The sequence below is a fragment of the Panulirus ornatus genome, chromosome 61 (genome assembly GCF_036320965.1).
Source record: "Panulirus ornatus isolate Po-2019 chromosome 61, ASM3632096v1, whole genome shotgun sequence".
Classification (NCBI taxonomy): Eukaryota; Metazoa; Arthropoda; class Malacostraca; order Decapoda; family Palinuridae; genus Panulirus; species Panulirus ornatus.
Window position 1 is genome coordinate 5,521,762 of NC_092284.1, and position 18,680 is coordinate 5,540,441.

The window sequence follows — 18,680 nt, forward strand, 5'->3', positions numbered from 1 at the left end:
ATTATTATTATTATCATTATTATTATTATTATTATTATTTACTCAGTCGCTGTTTCCCGCGTCAGCGAGGCAGCGCCAAGAAATAGACGAAGAATGGCCCATCCACTTATATACACACACGCACACACACACACACACACACACACATGTATATATATATATATATATATATATATATATATATATATATATATATGTATATATATATCCCTGGGGATAGGGGAGAAAGAATACTTCCCACGTATTCCCTGCGTGTCGTAGAAGGCGACTAAAAGGGAAGGGAGCGGGGGGCTGGAAATCCTCCCCTCTCGTTTTTTTTTTTTAATTTTCCAAAAGAAGGAACAGAGAAGAGGGCCAGGTGAGGATATTCCCTCAAAGGCCCAGTCCTCTGTTCTTAACGCTACCTCGCTAATGCGGGAAATGGCGAATAGTTTTTTTTTTTTTTTTTTTCCAAAAGAAGGAACAGAGAAGAGGTCCAGGTGAGGATATTCCCTCAAAGGCCCAGTCCTCTGTTCTTAACGCTACCTCGCTATCGCGGGATATAGCGAATAGTATAAAAAATAAAGAAAAAAAAAAAATATGTATATATATATATATATATATATATATATATATATATATATATATATATATATATATATATGTATATATATATATATATATATATATATGTATATATATAAATATATATATATATATATATATATATATACATGGAAAGAGGGGCAAGTATGAAGTCTGTTAGGGATGAGAGAGCTTGGGAAGTGAGTCAGTTGTTGTTCGCTGATGATACAGCGCTGGTGGCTGATTCATGTGAGAAACTGCAGAAGCTGGTGACTGAGTTTGGTAAAGTGTGTGAAAGAAGAAAGTTAAGAGTAAATGTGAATAAGAGCAAGGTTATTAGGAACAGTAGGGTTGAGGGTCAAGTCAATTGGGAGGTAAGTTTGAATGGAGCAAAACTGGAGGAAGTAAAGTGTTTTAGATATCTGGGAGTGGATCTGGCAGCGGATGGAACCATGGAAGCGGAAGTGGATCATAGGGTGGGGGAGGGGGCGAAAATCCTGGGAGCCTTGAAGAATGTGTGGAAGTCGAGAACATTATCTCGGAAAGCAAAAATGGGTATGTTTGAAGGAATAGTGGTTCCAACAATGTTGTATGGTTGCGAGGCGTGGGCTATGGATAGAGTTGTGCGCAGGAGGATGGATGTGCTGGAAATGAGATGTTTGAGGACAATGTGTGGTGTGAGGTGGTTTGATCGAGTAAGTAACGTAAGGGTAAGAGAGATGTGTGGAAATAAAAAGAGCGTGGTTGAGAGAGCAGAAGAGGGTGTTTTGAAATGGTTTGGGCACATGGAGAGAATGAGTGAGGAAAGATTGACCAAGAGGATATATGTGTCGGAGGTGGAGGGAACGAGGAGAAGAGGGAGACCAAATTGGAGGTGGAAAGATGGAGTGAAAAAGATTTTGTGTGATCGGGGCCTGAACATGCTGGAGGGTGAAAGGAGGACAAGGAATAGAGTGAATTGGATCGATGTGGTATACCGGGGTTGACGTGCTGTCAGTGGATTGAATCAGGGCATGTGAAGCGTCTGGGGTAAACCATGGAAAGCTGTGTAGGTATGTATATTTGCGTGTGTGGACGTATGTATATACATGTGTATGGGGGTGGGTTGGGCCATTTCTTTCGTCTATTTCCTTGCGCTACCTCGCAAACGCGGGAGACAGCGACAAAGAAAAAAAAAAAGAATATATATATATATATATATATATATATATATATATATATATATATTCATTTATTTTGCTTTGTCGCTGTCTCCCGCGTTTGCGAGGCAGCGCAAGGAAACAGACGAAAGAAATGGCCCAACCCACCCCCATACACATGTATATACATACACGTCCCCATACGCAAATATACATACCCATACATCTCAATGTACACATATATATATACACACACAGACATATACACACACAGACATATACATATATACACATGCACACAATTCACACTGTCTGCCTTTATTCATTCCCATCGCCACAGTGCCACACATGGAATAACACCTTCCTCCCCCCTCATGTGTGCGAGGTAGCGCTAGGAAAAGACAACAAAGACCCCATTCGTTCACACCTCTTGGTCAATCGTTCCTCACTCATTCTCTCCATGTGCCCAAACCATTTCAAAACACCCTCTTCTGCTCTCTCAACCACGCTCTTCTTATTTCCACACATCTGTCTTACCCTTACGTTACTTACTCGATCAAACCACCTCACACCACACATTGTCCTCAAACATCTCATTTCCAGCACATCCACCCTCCTGCGCACAACTCTATCCATAGCCCACGCCTCGCAACCATACAACGTTGTTGGAACCACTATTCCTTCGAACATAGCCATTTTTGCTTTCGGAGATAATGTTCTCGACTTCCACACATTCTTCAAGGCTTCCAGGATTTTCGCCCCCTCCCCCACCCTATGAATCACTTCCGCTTCCATGGTTCCATCCGCTGCCAGATCCACTCCCAGATATCTAAAACACTTTACTTCCTCTAGTTTTTCTCCATTCAAACTTACCTCCCAATTGACTTGACCCTCAACTCTACTGTACCTAATAACCTTGCTCTTATTCACATTTACTCTTAACTTTCTTCTTTCACACACTTTACCAAACTCAGTCACCAGCTTCTGCAGTTTCTCACATGAATCAGCCACCAGCGCTGTATCATCAGCGAACAACAACTGACTCACTTCCGAAGCTCTCTCATCCCCAACAGACTGCATACTTGCCCCTCTTTCCAGAACTCTTGCATTCACCTCCCTAACAACCCCGTCCATAAACAAATTAAACAACCATGGAGACATCACACACCCCTGCCGCAAACCTACATTCACTGAGAACCAATCACTCTCCTCTCTTCCTACACGTACACATGCCTTACATCCTCGATAAAAACTTTTCACTGCTTCTAACAACTTGCCTCCCACACCATATATTCTTAGTACCTTCCACAGTGCATCTCTATCAACTCTATCATATGCCTTCTCCAGGTCCATAAATGCTACACACAAATCCATTTGCTTTTCTAAGTATTTCTCACATACATTCTTCAAAGCAAACACCTGATCCACACATCCTCTACCACTTCTGAAACCACACTGCTCTTCCCCAATCTGATGCTCTGTACATGCCTTCACCCTCTCAATCAATACCCTCCCATATAATTTACCATATATATATATATATATATATATATATATATATATATATATATATATATATATATATATATATATGTATAAACGCTCATACACGCACATATACATACATAAATATTTCAACGTATACACATACACAGACATATACATATATACACATGTACATATTCATAATTGCTTGCCTTCATCCATTTCCTTCGCCACCTCGCCGCACAGGAAATAGCATCGCGATCGTTATTGTATATTTCTAAGAAACATACTGACAGTGCAGAACAAAATCACTTAGTATCTAAAGATAAGATATGATATAACCAGATTTTTGTTAGTGGAAAATATAAAGGAAATTAACAAAGGAAAATGGAAAATTAGTTTAATTTTCTTTGAGTCATTCACACCCCCACTTAGTGTTCCATCCACACACATTCCCAAACCCACACTGCCCCTCCTTCACACCCCCACACTAACCCCCCCACACACACACACACTTCAGCCTCACACTACTACATACTACACACGCATCCCATCCCACACCACAGCTCATCCCACACCACATCATTGTTCATCCCATCCCACACCATCCCACATCACAGATCATCCCATCCCACACCATCCCATCCTACATCACAGCCCATCCCACCGTACAATATTCCACCCTGAAACATACAGGTACACAGGGACTGTCAAACATACAGGTACACAGGGACTGTGAAACATACAGGTACACAGGGACTGTGAAACATAAAGGTACACAGGGACTGTGAAACATACAGATACACAAAACTGTGAAACATACAGGTACACAGGGACTTTGAAACATACAGGTACACAGGGACTGTGAAACATACAGGTACACAGGGACTGTGAAATATACAGGTGTACAGGGACTGTGTAACATACAGGTACACAGGGACTGTGTAACATACAGGTACACAGGGACTTTGAAACATAAAAGTACGCCGGGACTGTGAAACATACAGGTACACAGGGACTGTGAAACATACAGGTACACAGGGACCGTGAAACATACAGGTACACAGGGACTGTGAAGCATATAGGTACACAGGGACTGAGAAACGTACAGGTACACAAAGACTGTGAAACATACAGGTACATAAGGACTGTGAAACATACAGGTACACAGGGACAGTGAAATTTACAGGTTCACAGGCACTGTGTAGCATACAAGTACACAGGGACTGTGTACCATACAGGTACACAAGGACTGTGAAACATAAAGGTACACAGGGACTGTGAAACATACAGGTACACAGGGACTGTGTTACATGCAAGTACACAGGGACTGTGAAACATACAGGTACACAGGGACTGTGTAAGATACAGGTACACAGGGACTGTGAAACATACAGGTACACAATGACTGTGAAACATACGGGTACACAGGGACTGTGTAACATACAGGTACAAAGGGACTGTGAAACATACAGGTACACGGACTGTGAAACATACAGGTATACAGGGACTGTGAAACATACAGGTACACAGGGACTGTGTAGCGTACAAGTACACAGGAACTGTGAAACATACAGATACACAGGGACTGTGAAAAATACAGGTAAACAGGGTCTGTGAAACATATAGGTACACAGGTACTGTAAAACGTACAGGTACACAGGAACTGTGAAATATACAGATACACAGGGACTGTGAAACATACAGGTACACAGGGACTGTGAAACATACAGGTACATAGGGACTCTGAAACATGATGGTACACAAGGACTGTGTAACATACAGGTATACAGGGACTGTGAAACATACAGGTACACAGGAATGGTGAATCATACAGGTACACAGGGGCTGTGAAACATGATGGTACACAAGGACTGTGTAACATACAGGTATACAGGAACTGTGAAACATACAGGTACACAGGGACTGTGTAACATACAAGTACACAGGAACTTTGAAACATGCAGGTACACAGGGACTTTGAAACATACAGGTACACAGGAACTGTGAAACATACAGGTACACAGGGACTGTGAAACATACGGGTACACAGGAATGGTGAATCATACAGGTACACAGGGGCTGTGAAACATACAGGTACACAAGGACTGTGTAACATACAGGTATACAGGGACTGTGAAACATACAGGTACACAGGGACTGTGTAACATACAAGTACACAGGAACTGTGAAACATACACAGGGACTATGAAAAATACAGGTAAACAGGGTCTGTGAAACATATAGGTACACAGGGACTGTGAAACTTATAGTTACACAGGAACTGTGAAACATACAGATACACAGGGACTGTGAAACTTACAGGTACACAGGGACTGTGAAACATACAGGTACACAGGGACTGTGAAGCATGATGGTACACAGGGACCGTGTAACATACAGGTACACAGGAACTGTGAAACATACAGGTAGACAGGGACTGTGAAACATATAGGTACACAGGAATGGTGAATCATACAGGTACACAGGGGCTGTGAAACATGATGGTACACAAGGACTGTATAACATACAGGTATACAGGGACTGTGAAACACACAGGTACACAGGGACTGTGTAACATACAAGTACACAGGAACTGTGAAACATAGATACACATGAACTGTGAAACATACAGGTACACAGTGGCTGTGAAACATGATGGTACACAGAGACTGTGTAACATACAGGTACACAGGAACTGTGAAACATACAGGAACACAGGGACTGTCAAACTTACAGGTGCACAGGAACTGTGAAACATACAGGTACACAGGAACTGTGAAGCATACAGGTACACAGGTACTGTGAAACATACAGATACACAGGGAGTGTGAAACATACAGGTGCACAGAGACTGTGAAACATACAGGTGCACAGGGACTGTGATACATACAGGTACACAGGGACTGTGAAACATACAGGTACACAGGGACTGTGAAACATATAGATGCACAGGGACTGTGAAACATACAGGTACACAGGGACTGTGAAACATACAGGTACACAGGGACTGTGAAACATACAGGTCCAAATGGACTAAAATATACAGGTATACAGAAGCTGTGAAGCATATAGGTACGCAGGGACTGTGAAACATACAGGTACACAGGGACTGTGAAACATACAGGTACACAGGAACTGTGAAACATACAGGTACACAGAGACTGTGAAACTTACAAGTGCATAGGGACTTTGAATCATACAGGTACACAGGAACTTTGAATCATATAGGTACACAGGAACTGTGAAACATACAGGAACTGAAACATACAGGTACACAGGAACTGTGAAACATACAGGTACACAAGGACTGTGAAACATACAGGTACACAGGAATTTTGAAACATATAGGTACACAGGAACTGGGAAACATACAGATATACAGGAACTGTGAAACAAACAGGCACACAGGGACTGTGAAACATACAGGCACAGGAACTGTGAAACATACAGGTACACAGGGACTGTGAAACATACAGGTACACAGGAACTGTGAAACATACAGGTACACAGGAACTGTGAAACATACAGGTACACAAGGACTGTGAAACATACAGGTACACAGGAATTTTGAAACATATAGATACACAGGGACTGTGAAACATACAGGTACCCAGGGACTGTGAAACATACAGGTACACAGGGACTGTGCAACATATAGGGACTGTGAAATATACAGGTACACAGAGACTGTGAAACATACAAGTACATAAGGACTTTGAATCATACAGGTACACAGGGACTTTGAATCATACAAGTACACAGGAACTGTGAAACATACAGATACACAGGGACTGTGAAACATACAGATACACAAGAACTTTGAAACATACGGGTACACATAACTGTGAATCATACAAGTACATAGGGACTTTGAATCATACAGGTCCACAGGGACTGTATAACACAGGTACACAGGGACTGTGTAACATAGAGTTACACAGGGACTGTGAAACATACAGGTACACAAGGACTGTGTATCATACAGGTACATAGGGAATATGAAACATACATGTACACAGGGAGTGTGAAACACACAGGTACACAGGGACTGTGTAACATACAGGTACACAGGGACTGTGAAACATACATGTACACAGGGACTGTGAAACATACAGGTACACAAGGAATGAAACATACAGGTACACTGGCACTGTGAAACATATACATACCTAGGGACTGTGTAACATACAAGTACACAGAGACTGTGAAGCATACAGGTACACAGGGACTTGAAACATACATGTACACAAGGACTGTGAAACATACAGGAACACATGCACTGTGAAACATTTACATACACAGGGACTGTATAACATACAGGTACACACGGACTGTGAAACATACAGGTACACAGGGACTATGAAACATACAGGTACTCAAGGGCTGTGAAACATATAGGTACACAAAGACTGTGTAACATACAGCTACACAGGACTCTGAAACATACAGATACACAGGGACTATGAAACGTACAGGTACACAGGGACTGTGTAACATACAGGTACACAGGAACTATGAAAAACATGTATACAAGGGTTGTATAACATACTAGTACACAGGGTCTTTGAAACATACAGGTACACAGGGACTGTGAAACATACAGGTACACAGGGACTGTGAAATATACATATACACTGGGACTTTGTATCATACAGGTACCTAGGGACTGTGAAACCTACAGGTACACAGGGACTGTATCATGCAGGTACACAGGGAATGTGAAACATACAGGTACACAGGGAATGTAAAAAATACAGGTAAACAGGGACTGTGAAACATACAGGTATACAGGGACTGTGAAACATACATGTACACAGGGACTGTGAAACATACAGGTACCAGGGACAGTGAAACATACAGGTACACAGGCACTGTGAAACATATACATACACAGGGACTGTGTAACATACAGGTACACAGGGACTGTGAAACATACAGGTACACAGGGACTGTGAAACATACAGGTACACAGGGATTGTGAAACATACAGGCACACAGGAACTGTGAAACATACAGGTACACAGGGACTGTGTAACATACAGATACATAGGAACTGTGAAGCATACAGGTACTCAGGGACTGTGAAACATAATTGTACAAAGGAACTGTGAAACATAATTGTACAAAGGAACTGTGAAACATACAGGTACACAGGGACTGTGAAACATACAGGTACACAGGGACTGTGAAACATACAGATACACAGGAACTATGTAACACTAGTTTGTCATCATGCTTTGCCGACCCGTCCCCATCACGTGACTCGTCCCCATCACGTGACTCACGCCAACAACAACAACAACAACAACAACAATATCAACAACAAAAGTTTAGGTCAATTGGGAGGGAATTAGAAAACGGAAGTGTGTGTGTGTGTGTGTGTGTGTGTGTGTGTGTGTGTGTGTGTGTGTGTGTGTGTGTGTGTTATACGAAGAGAGTTTTACACTTGTGTTGCTGCCGTTTCTTAACTCTGTATATACGTGTCATGTTCAGTGTTCCGGTGTGGGCTGAGTGCCATGCCTAGGATTCGAACCCGGAAGATCCCGTGGTGACTCACGGCTATTAACTACGGGGGTGTAGTGGTGTATGTGTGTGTGTGTGTGTGTGTGTGTGTGTGTGTGTGTGTGTGTGTAATTATATTTTTTTTCTTTTTTGTACAGTACGGAGGAGAGAGTTTTACACCCGTGTTGACCCGTCACTTAAACTTGTATATATATATATATATATATATATATATATATATATATATATATATATATATATATATATATATATATGTTATTTATTTATTTTGCTTTCTCGCTGTCTCCCGCGTTAGCGAGGTAGCGCAAGGAAGCAGACGAAAGAATGGCCCAACCCACCCACATTCACATGTATATACATACACGTCCACACACGCAAATATACATACCCATACATCTCAACGTATACATATATATATACACACACAGACATATACATATATACACATGTACATAATTCATACTGTCTGCCCTTATTCATTTCCATCGTCACCTCGCCACACATGGAATAAAACCCCCTCCCCTCTCATGTGTGCGAGGTAGCGCTAGGGAAAGACAACAAAGGCCACATTCGTTCACACTCAGTCTCTAGCGGTCATGTAATAATGCACCGAAACCACAGCTCCCTTTCCACATCCAGGCTCCACAGAACTTTCCATGGTTTACCCCCGACGCTTCACATGCCCTGGTTCAATCCACTGACAGCACGTCGACCCCGGTATACCACATCGTTCCAATTCACTCTATTCCTTGCACGCCTTTCACCCTCCTGCATGTTCAGGCCCCGGTCACTCAAAGTCTTTTTCACTCCATCTCTCCACCTCCAATTTGGTCTCCCACTTCTCCTCGTTCCCTCCACCTCCGACACATATATCCTCTTGGTCAATCTTTCCTCACTCATTCTCTCCATGTGCCCAAACCACTTCAAAACACCCTCTTCTGCTCTCTCAACCACGCTCTTTTTATTTCCACACATCTCTCTTACCCTTACGTTACTCACTCGATCAAACCACCTCACACCACACATTGTCCTCAAACATCTCATTTCCAACCCATCCATCCTCCTCCGCACAACTCTATAAATATATATATATATATATATAACATACAAACCTCCAACAGCCAGGATCGAACCTGGGACCCCTTGTGCAAGAGGCAGGCATGCTAACCGCTAGGCTAAGGGACTGTATAATAGGAAACAACTATTCGAAATACTAAGTACTCGAATACCCTGGCTGTTGGAGGTTCGTATGTTCTATGAAGGTGCGCGTTCATATACACTCTATTCGTGTATATATATATATATATATATATATATATATATATATATATATATATATATATATATATATATATATATATATTATATATATATATATATATATATATATATATATATATATATATATATATATATATATATATATATATATACCTATGCTTACGATTTATATAGGGTGCTTCGTACTAGTGGAAATCTTATACTCGTGGGAGCCTTATACCCGTGGGAGCCTTATACTCGTGGTAGCCTAATACTCATGGAAGCCTTATATTCGATGGAGCCTTATACTTGCGGGCGCCATATACTCGTAGGAACCTTATACTTGCACGGCGACTTATACTCGTAGGAGCCTTAACTCGCGAGAGCCTTATACTCGTGAAAGCCTTATACTTGCGAAAGTATTATATTCGTGGGAGTCATACTCATGAAAGGCTTATATTGACAGAACTCTTATACTCGCGGAAGTCTTATACTCGCGGAAGTCATACTCGCGGAAGTCTAATACTCACAGAAGTCTTATTTTCACGGATCTTATACTCTCGGGAGCCTTATACTCGTGGGAGTCTTATACTCGCGGAAGTCTTATTTTCATGGAAGTCTCATACTCGCGGAAGTCTTATACTCATGGAAGTCTTATACTTGTGGAAGTCTTATACTCGCGGAGCTTTATGCTCGCGGGAGCCTTATACTCGTGGGAGTCTTATACTCGCGGAAGTCTTATTTTCACGGAAGTCTTATACTCGTGAAAGTCTTATACTCGCGGGAGCCTTATACTCGCGGAAGTCTTATACTCGCGGAAATCTTATTCTCGCGGGAGCCTTATACTCGTGGTCTTATACTCGCGGAAGTCTTATTTTCATGGAAGTCTTATACTCGTGAAAGTCTTATACTCGCGGGAGCCTTATACTCGTGGAGTCTTATACTCGCGGAAGTCTTATTTTCATGGAAGTCTTATACTTGCGGAAGTCTTATACTTGTGGGAGCCTTATACTCGTGGGAGCCTTATACTCGCGGAGATCTTATTTTCATGGAAGTCTTATACTCACGGAAGTCTTATATTCGTGGAAGTCTTATACTTGCGAAAGTCTTATACTTGCGGAAGTCTTATACTCACAGAACTTATCCTTGCGGAAGTCATACTTGTGAGAGCCTTATACTCGCGGAGGTCTTATACTCACGGAACTCTTATACTTGCGGAAGTTTTATACTTGTGGGAGCCTTATACTCGCGGAAGTCTTATACTCGCGGAAGTCTTATACTCGTGGGAGCCTTATACTCGCGGAAGTCTTATACTCGCGGAAGTCTTATACTCGTGGGAGCCTTATACTCGCAGAAGTCTTATACTCATGGAAGTCTTATAATCGTGGGAGCCTTATACTCGTGTGAACCTCTTGTACATGGGAGCCTTATACTCGTAGGAGCCTTATACTTGCGGGGATCTTGTACTCGTAGGAGCCTTATACTCGTGGATCTTATATTCGTAGGAGCCTTATACTCCTAGAATCTTATACTTGAAGGAGCCTTATACTCGTAGGAACCTTATACTCGCGAGAATCTTATGCTCTTAGGAGCCTTATACTCGTGGGGATCTTATACTCGTTGGGGCCTTATACTTGTGGGAGCCTCAAACTCGTAGAAACTTTATACTCGTGGGAGCCTTATACTTGTGGGATCTTATACTCGTAGGAGCCTTATACTCGTGGGATCTTATATTCGTAGGAGCCTTATACTCTCAGGGTTCTAATACTTTTAGTGGCCTTATACTCATAGAAGCCTTATTCTCGTAGGAGCCATATACTCGTAGAAGCCTTATACTCCTGGGAGCCTCATACTCGTAGAAACTTTATACTCGTGAGGATATTATGATCGTAGGAGCCTTATACTCGCGGGATCTTGTACTCGTGGGAGTCTTATACTCGCGGGGATCTTATACTCGCGGGGATCTTATACTCGTGGGAGCCTTATACTCGTGGGAGCCTTATACTCGCGGGGATCTTATACTCGTGGGAGTCTTATACTCGTGGGAGTCTTATACTCGTGGGAGCCTTATACTCGTGGGGATCTTATACTCGCGGGGATCTTATACTCGTGGGAGTCTTATACTCGTGGGAGCCTTATACTCGCGGGGATCTTATACTCGTGGGAGTCTTATACTCGTGGGAGTCTTATACTCGTGGGAGCCTTATACTCGTGGGAGCCTTATACTCGCGGGGATCTTATACTCGTGGGAGTCTTATACTCGTGGGAGTCTTATACTCGTGGGAGCCTTATACTCGTGGGGATCTTATACTCGCGGGGATCTTATACTCGTGGGAGTCTTATACTCGTGGGAGCCTTATACTCGCGGGGATCTTATACTCGTGGGAGTCTTATACTCGTGGGAGTCTTATACTCGTGGGGATCTTATACTCGTGGGAGCCTTATACTCGCGGGGATCTTATACTCGTGGGAGTCTTATACTCGTGGGAGCCTTATACTCGCGGGGATCTTATACTCGTGGGAGTCTTATACTCGCGGGGATCTTATACTCGCGGGGATCTTATACTCGTGGGAGCCTTATACTCATAAGAGGCTTATTCTCATGGGAGCCATATATTCGTAGAAACCTTATACTCGTGGGAGCCTTATACTCGCAGAAGCCTTATGCTCGTGGGAGCCTTATACTTGTGGGGATCTTATACTCGTGGGAGTCTTATACTCGTAGGAGCCTTATACTCGAGGGATCTTATACTCGTGGGAGTCTTATACTCGTAGAAGCGTTATACTCGTGGGAGCCTTATACTCGTGAGGATCTTATACTCGTGGGAGTCTTATTGTCGTAGAAGCCTTATACTCGTGGGAGTCTTATTGTCGTAGAAGCCTTATACTCGTGGGAGCCTTATACTCGCACAAGCCTTATACTCGTAGAAGCCTTATACTCGCGGGGATCTTATACTCGTAGGAGCCTTATACTCGCGGGGATCTTATACTCGTAGGAGCCTTATACTCGTGGGATCTTATACTCGGAGGAGCCTTATACTCGTGGGGATCTTATACTCGTGGGAGGCTTATACTCGTGGGGATCTTATACTCGTGGGAGGCTTATACTCGTGGGAGCCTTATACTTGTGGGGATCATATACTAGTGGGAGACTTATATTCGCGGGTATCTGATACTCGTAGGAGGCTTATGCTCATGAGAGCCTTATACTCGCAGAAGCCTTATACTTGTGGGAGCCTTATACTAGTAGGAGCCTTATACTCGTGGGGATCTTATACTCGTGGGAGGCTTATACTCGCGGGGATCTTATACTCGTGGGAGCCTTATACTCGCAGAAGCCTTATACTTGTGGGAGCCTTATACTCGCAGGAGCCTTATACTCGCAGGAGCCTTATACTCGCGGGTCTCATACTCGTAGAAGGCCACCATTTCTCCCATCTTGTCATATAATTTTTGAACTCCCCAGATGGTGGTGGCGTTCAATTGCTCTTGACTTGATTTTGTCCCATTTGTCCACAACTCTATTGTACAAAATATTTTTTTTTTTTTGTGTTAGTTAAGCTGGCATCACTGGGGATATGGGGAGAAGGAATACTTGCCACGTATTCCCTGCGTGTCGTAGAAGGCGACTAAAAAGGGGAGGGATCGGGGATGAGTCTGGAAATCCTCCCCTCTCGTTTGAATTCTTCCAAAAGAAGGAACAGAGAAGGGGTCCAAGTGAGGATATTCCCTCTGAGGCCCAGTCCTCTATTCTTAACGCTAACTCGCTGACGCGGGAAACGGCGAATATGTATGAAAAAAAAAGGGATTGGAAAAGATCACAATTGAGCGCGTGATCATGTGTATTCCTTCGACCTTCGAGAAATGAAACACAAGTTGCCAAGTGCACTTTCGTGTAATAATCACATCATCAGGGGAGACACAAGAAAGAAATAGAACAGTCACTTGATATACAACGAAAGGACGTAGCTGTTCCCAAGTGCACTTTCGTGTAATAATCACATCATCAGGGAAGACACAAGAAAGAAATATAACAGTCACTTGACATACTACGTAAATACGTGCTTGCCAATTTGGCAATATGTGTATCATAAAATTCATTATGTAAGCAAGAAAGGGAACTATTTATCAATTTTACCAACAATAAAGCTATCCAATTTGTGTAGACCTTCATTAATATTCGTTACAATAAATTGTGTATAGTTGATAGAAGATTCAGTGATATTTCTCGTGGTACAGTAGTTAGATAGGCCATTATTTCAATCAATACAATGATCATAATCTTTAGCATGATTAAACAAGGCATTCGATTCTTGTTTTGTTCATATCTTATATTTATGTTGCGTAAGTCTAACAGAAAGATCTTTACCAGTCTGCCCAACATAAAACTTATCACAATTTCTACATGGCACTTTATAGATGCACCCAGGAGAATTTTCTGGTGAGTTCCTGATTAAGATATTCTTTAGAGTATTATTGTTGCTGAAGACAACATTAATATTAAAGGACTTAAAAGCAACATGGGAAGTAAGATTATTATCAAAAGGGAGAACTAAAAGGTTCTTGGTGTCAATGGGAGGTTTAGGTTTAAATCTATAAATGGATTCCTTTTCCAACTTAAGGGATTTATCAATGAAACATCTAGGATACTTTAACTTAGATCCAATATAAGGAATATACTGTAGACTCAGTAATGATATATATATATATATATATATATATATATATATATATATATATATATATATATATATATATATATATATATATATATATATATATATACATATATATATATATATATATATATATATATATATATATATATATATATATATATATATATATATATATATATATGTATATATATATGTATATATATATATATATATATATATATATATATATATATATATATATATATATATACATATATATATACAGGTCTTTGATGGGGCCAGCTGATAAGACGTAGACCTAATGCCTCTTTAGGACAGGGGGAACACGTCATTGACCAGCCACAAGCTACCGAATCGACCATCTGTGGACAGCAGGAATGCGTCATTGACCCACCTGGTCCTGGGTCACGAAGATCAGAGAGAGAGAGAGAGAGAGAGAGAGAGAGAGAGAGAGAGAGAGAGAGAGAGAGAGAGGAGCCTAACTTGACCTCAGCTCCACACCCGAATAATAATGGTCTCACTTGGCGCAACGTAGTGTATTTAGTGATGGACTTTCTATATTCCCTACCTCGTTTAATACTGATCTTCTATGTTTCGTTAAGTATAGATTTTTCTCTATTTCTGTATCCACAGTTTGTATTTAGGCTTGAAGCTCATACTAGTGTGTTTTTCTTTACGTTTTTATGTGCTATGTACTGTGGGTGTGTGTTTTTTTTTTTTTTCCAAGTGATGGAAGATGATATAGTTGCTTCAATTCCTGTAATTACAACAGTCCATTTTACTTTCTCAGGTCTGATGAGGTGGGTGTGGCGGAAAGCGCCAATCCCGCCAGTCGGACGCCAAAGATGGGACAAGAACCCGCGAGTGTGTTGTCCATGATCCCAAGTGGTCCCACTGTACACAAGATGACCACTTCTGGCTCCCACACCCCACCACCACCATCACCACCACCTCTGTACTCCGCCAGGGACACGCCCGTCCAGGTCCACAAGCCGAGTTCTCCCATCACCCCTTACGTCAACCCTTCGATGTCCATGGCTGAGGTCATTGAACTGGCCATGAAGGAGAGGTCTTCCCTCAGCCAATGGAATAAGACCGAAGGCGAAAACGTGAGTGATCCTTCCAAAGTAGATGGTACAGGAAACCCAGCTTCCAGTAACCTTCATTCTCCATCGGAAGCTTCAGACGTTGATCCCATGAGCGGCGAAGAGGACGTTCGTGTGTCAAGGGCGTCGCATGTTACCAGTAGACCTGAGTCTACGACTTCGAAGTCCAGTGCGCTTCGTGGAGTTCGTCCATTTGGGCCAGGGGCCCTCACCCCACCTGGAATTGAAGTTGGGGTTTTGGATGTTGAGGCTTCCAGTAAGACTGGAATTCATGATAGGGTTCCAGAGTCGAACGATAGTAGTATTCCTGGAACTGATGTTGAAGCTCCAGCAGAGTCTTACGATCCTCGCAGCCCTGGAACTGATGTTGAAGCTCCAGCAGAGTCTTACGCTCCTCGCAGCCCTGGAACTGATGTTGAAGCTCCAAAGTCTTACGCTGCTCGCAGCCCTGGAACTGATGTTGAAGCTCCAAAGTCTTACGCTGCTCGCAGCCCTGGAACTGATGTTGAAGCTCCAAAGTCTTACGCTCCTCGAAGCCCTGGAACTGATGGTGAGGCTCCAAAATCTTACGCTGCTCGCAGCCCTGGAACTGATGTTGAAGCACCAGGGTCTTACGCTGCTCGCAGCCCTGGAACTGATGTTGAAGTTCCAGCAGAGTCTTACGCTGCTCGCAGCCCTGGAACTGATGTTGAAGCACCAGGGTCTTACGCTGCTCGCAGCCCTGGAACTGGTGTTGAAGCTCCAGCAGAGTCTTACGCTCCTCGCAGCCCTGGAACTGATGTTGAAGCTCCAGCAGAGTCTTACGCTGCTCGCAGCCCTGGAACTGATGTTGAAGATCCAAAGTCTTACGCTCCTCGCAGCCCTGGAACTGATGGTGAGGCTCCAAAATCTTACGCTGCTCGCAGCCCTGGAACTGATGTTGAAGCACCAGGGTCTTACGCTGCTCGCAGCCCTGGAACTGATGTTGAAGTTCCAGCAGAGTCTTACGCTGCTCGCAGCCCTGGAACTGATGTTGAAGCACCAGGGTCTTACGCTGCTCGCAGCCCTGGAACTGGTGTTGAAGCTCCAGCAGAGTCTTACGCTCCTCGCAGCCCTGGAACTGATGTTGAAGTTCCAGCAGAGTCTTACGCTCCTCGCAGCCCTGGAACTGATGTTGAAGCTCCAAAGTCTTACGCTCCTCGCAGCCCTGGAACTGATGGTGAGGCTCCAAAATCTTACGCTGCTCGCAGCCCTGGAACTGATGTTGAAGCACCAGGGTCTTACGCTGCTCGCAGCCCTGGAACTGAAGTCGAGGCTCCAGCAGAGTCTTACGCTGCTCGCAGCCCTGGAACTGATGTTGAAGCTCCAGCAGAGTCTTACGCTGCTCGCAGCCCTGGAACTGACGTTGAGGCTCAAAGGTCTGAAGTCACCCGTAGGTCTAATAGTGGAGTTGGGGCTATGGAACTTGAGTCTACTCATAAACCTGGAACTGGAATTGGGGCTATGGAACCCGAGTCTACTCATAAACCTGGAACTGGAATTGGGGCTATGGAACTTGAGTCTACTCATAAACCTGGAACTGGAATTGGGGCTACGGAACTTGAGTCTACTCATAAACCTGGAACTGGAATTGGGGCTACGGAACCTGAGTCTACAAATAGGAAGGACCCCAGTCCACCTCACTCGGCCGACAGAGATACTAAGATCGAAGCCACTGGTAGACCTCGTTCGAGAAACAGTGATTTGGAATCTGGTCGGCCAAAGTCGAGAGAATTGGCCTTAAAGACTGATAGCAACAGTAGGCCTATTTCTGGAGAGAAGAGTTCGAAATCTAGTGTTACGAGTAGGCCTGGCTCGAGAGACAGGGTCTTCACGAATGAGGCTTTAAGTAGGCCTGGGTCGAGAGACAGAGTCTCTACGAATGAGGCTGGAAGTAGGCCTGGGTCGAGAGACAGAGTCTCTACGAATGAGGCTGGAAGTAGGCCTGGGTCGAGAGACAGAGTGTCCACGAATGAGGCCAAAAGTAGGCCTGGGTCGAGAGACAAAGTCTCTACGAATGAGACTGGAAGTAGGCCTGGGTCGAGAGACAGGGTCTCAACGAATGAGGCTGGAAGTAGGCCTGGCTCGAGAGACAGAGTCTCTACGAATGAGGCTGGAAGTAGGCCTGGGTCGAGAGACAGAGTCTCCACGAACGAGACCAGAAGTAAGGCTGGGTCGAGGGAGAAAACACACGCCGATGTCAGCAGCAGCAGACCAAGTTCCTGGGAGAAAAATTCAAACAGTTACCCCGAGAGCAGAGGAAGACTTGAAGTCGTGGATGAAAAGGCTGAGTTGACTGCGTACCTGGATGAGGAGCCTTCCAATGACCACCAGTCATTCTCGTCCGCGAAGACTCCTCGGAATTTAGCAGCTTCGGCCCACAGGTTATTTAGGAAAGATAAGCCCTTCCCATCGGCAGCAGATCTGGCTAGACCAGCGAAAATGGGTCGTCTCTCTCAGATGAGTCGGGAGGAAGATTCTGCCAAAGTTCCATCAAAGGGCTTGGCCAAAGAGGGCCAAACCACAGGCCCCGTTCATGTGTTTGAGGAGAGCAAAGAGGGCCAAAACACAGGCCCCGTTCATGTGGTTGAGGAGAGCAAAGAGGGCCAAAACACAGGCCCCGTTCATGTGTTTGAGGAGAGCAAAGCTACAGAAGGCGAGAGCAAAGACTCACTCAAACCACCTTCGGTAGATCACAAGGCTACTTCCGTACCAGCCCCTGGGCCAAGTCCACTTAAAGACACTGAGAAGAAAAGTGACCAAAACACGAAGATCTCTGAGAAGTCAGCCCCCATGGGGCAAGCTGGTCCTCCTCAACCAACCTCCTCCAAGACCGACATCTTTACGGTTGATATTCCACTGTCATTTGATCGCGGAGTTCCAAGGCTCCAGACTCCAAAAGT

At 43.7% G+C, this 18,680-nt stretch overlaps 1 protein-coding gene across 1 annotated transcript in view; it reads left to right on the top strand.

The window, feature by feature from the left end:
- LOC139767440 (uncharacterized) overlaps positions 1-18,680 on the top strand; it is a 228,134-nt gene that overhangs the window by 99,169 nt on the left and 110,285 nt on the right. Inside the window, exon 3 of the mRNA XM_071696822.1 lies at positions 15,444-18,680. This exon is cut by the window's right edge and continues 1,987 nt beyond it. Coding sequence (XP_071552923.1) covers positions 15,444-18,680 — 3,237 coding nt within the window. The remainder of the gene's footprint in view (positions 1-15,443) is intronic.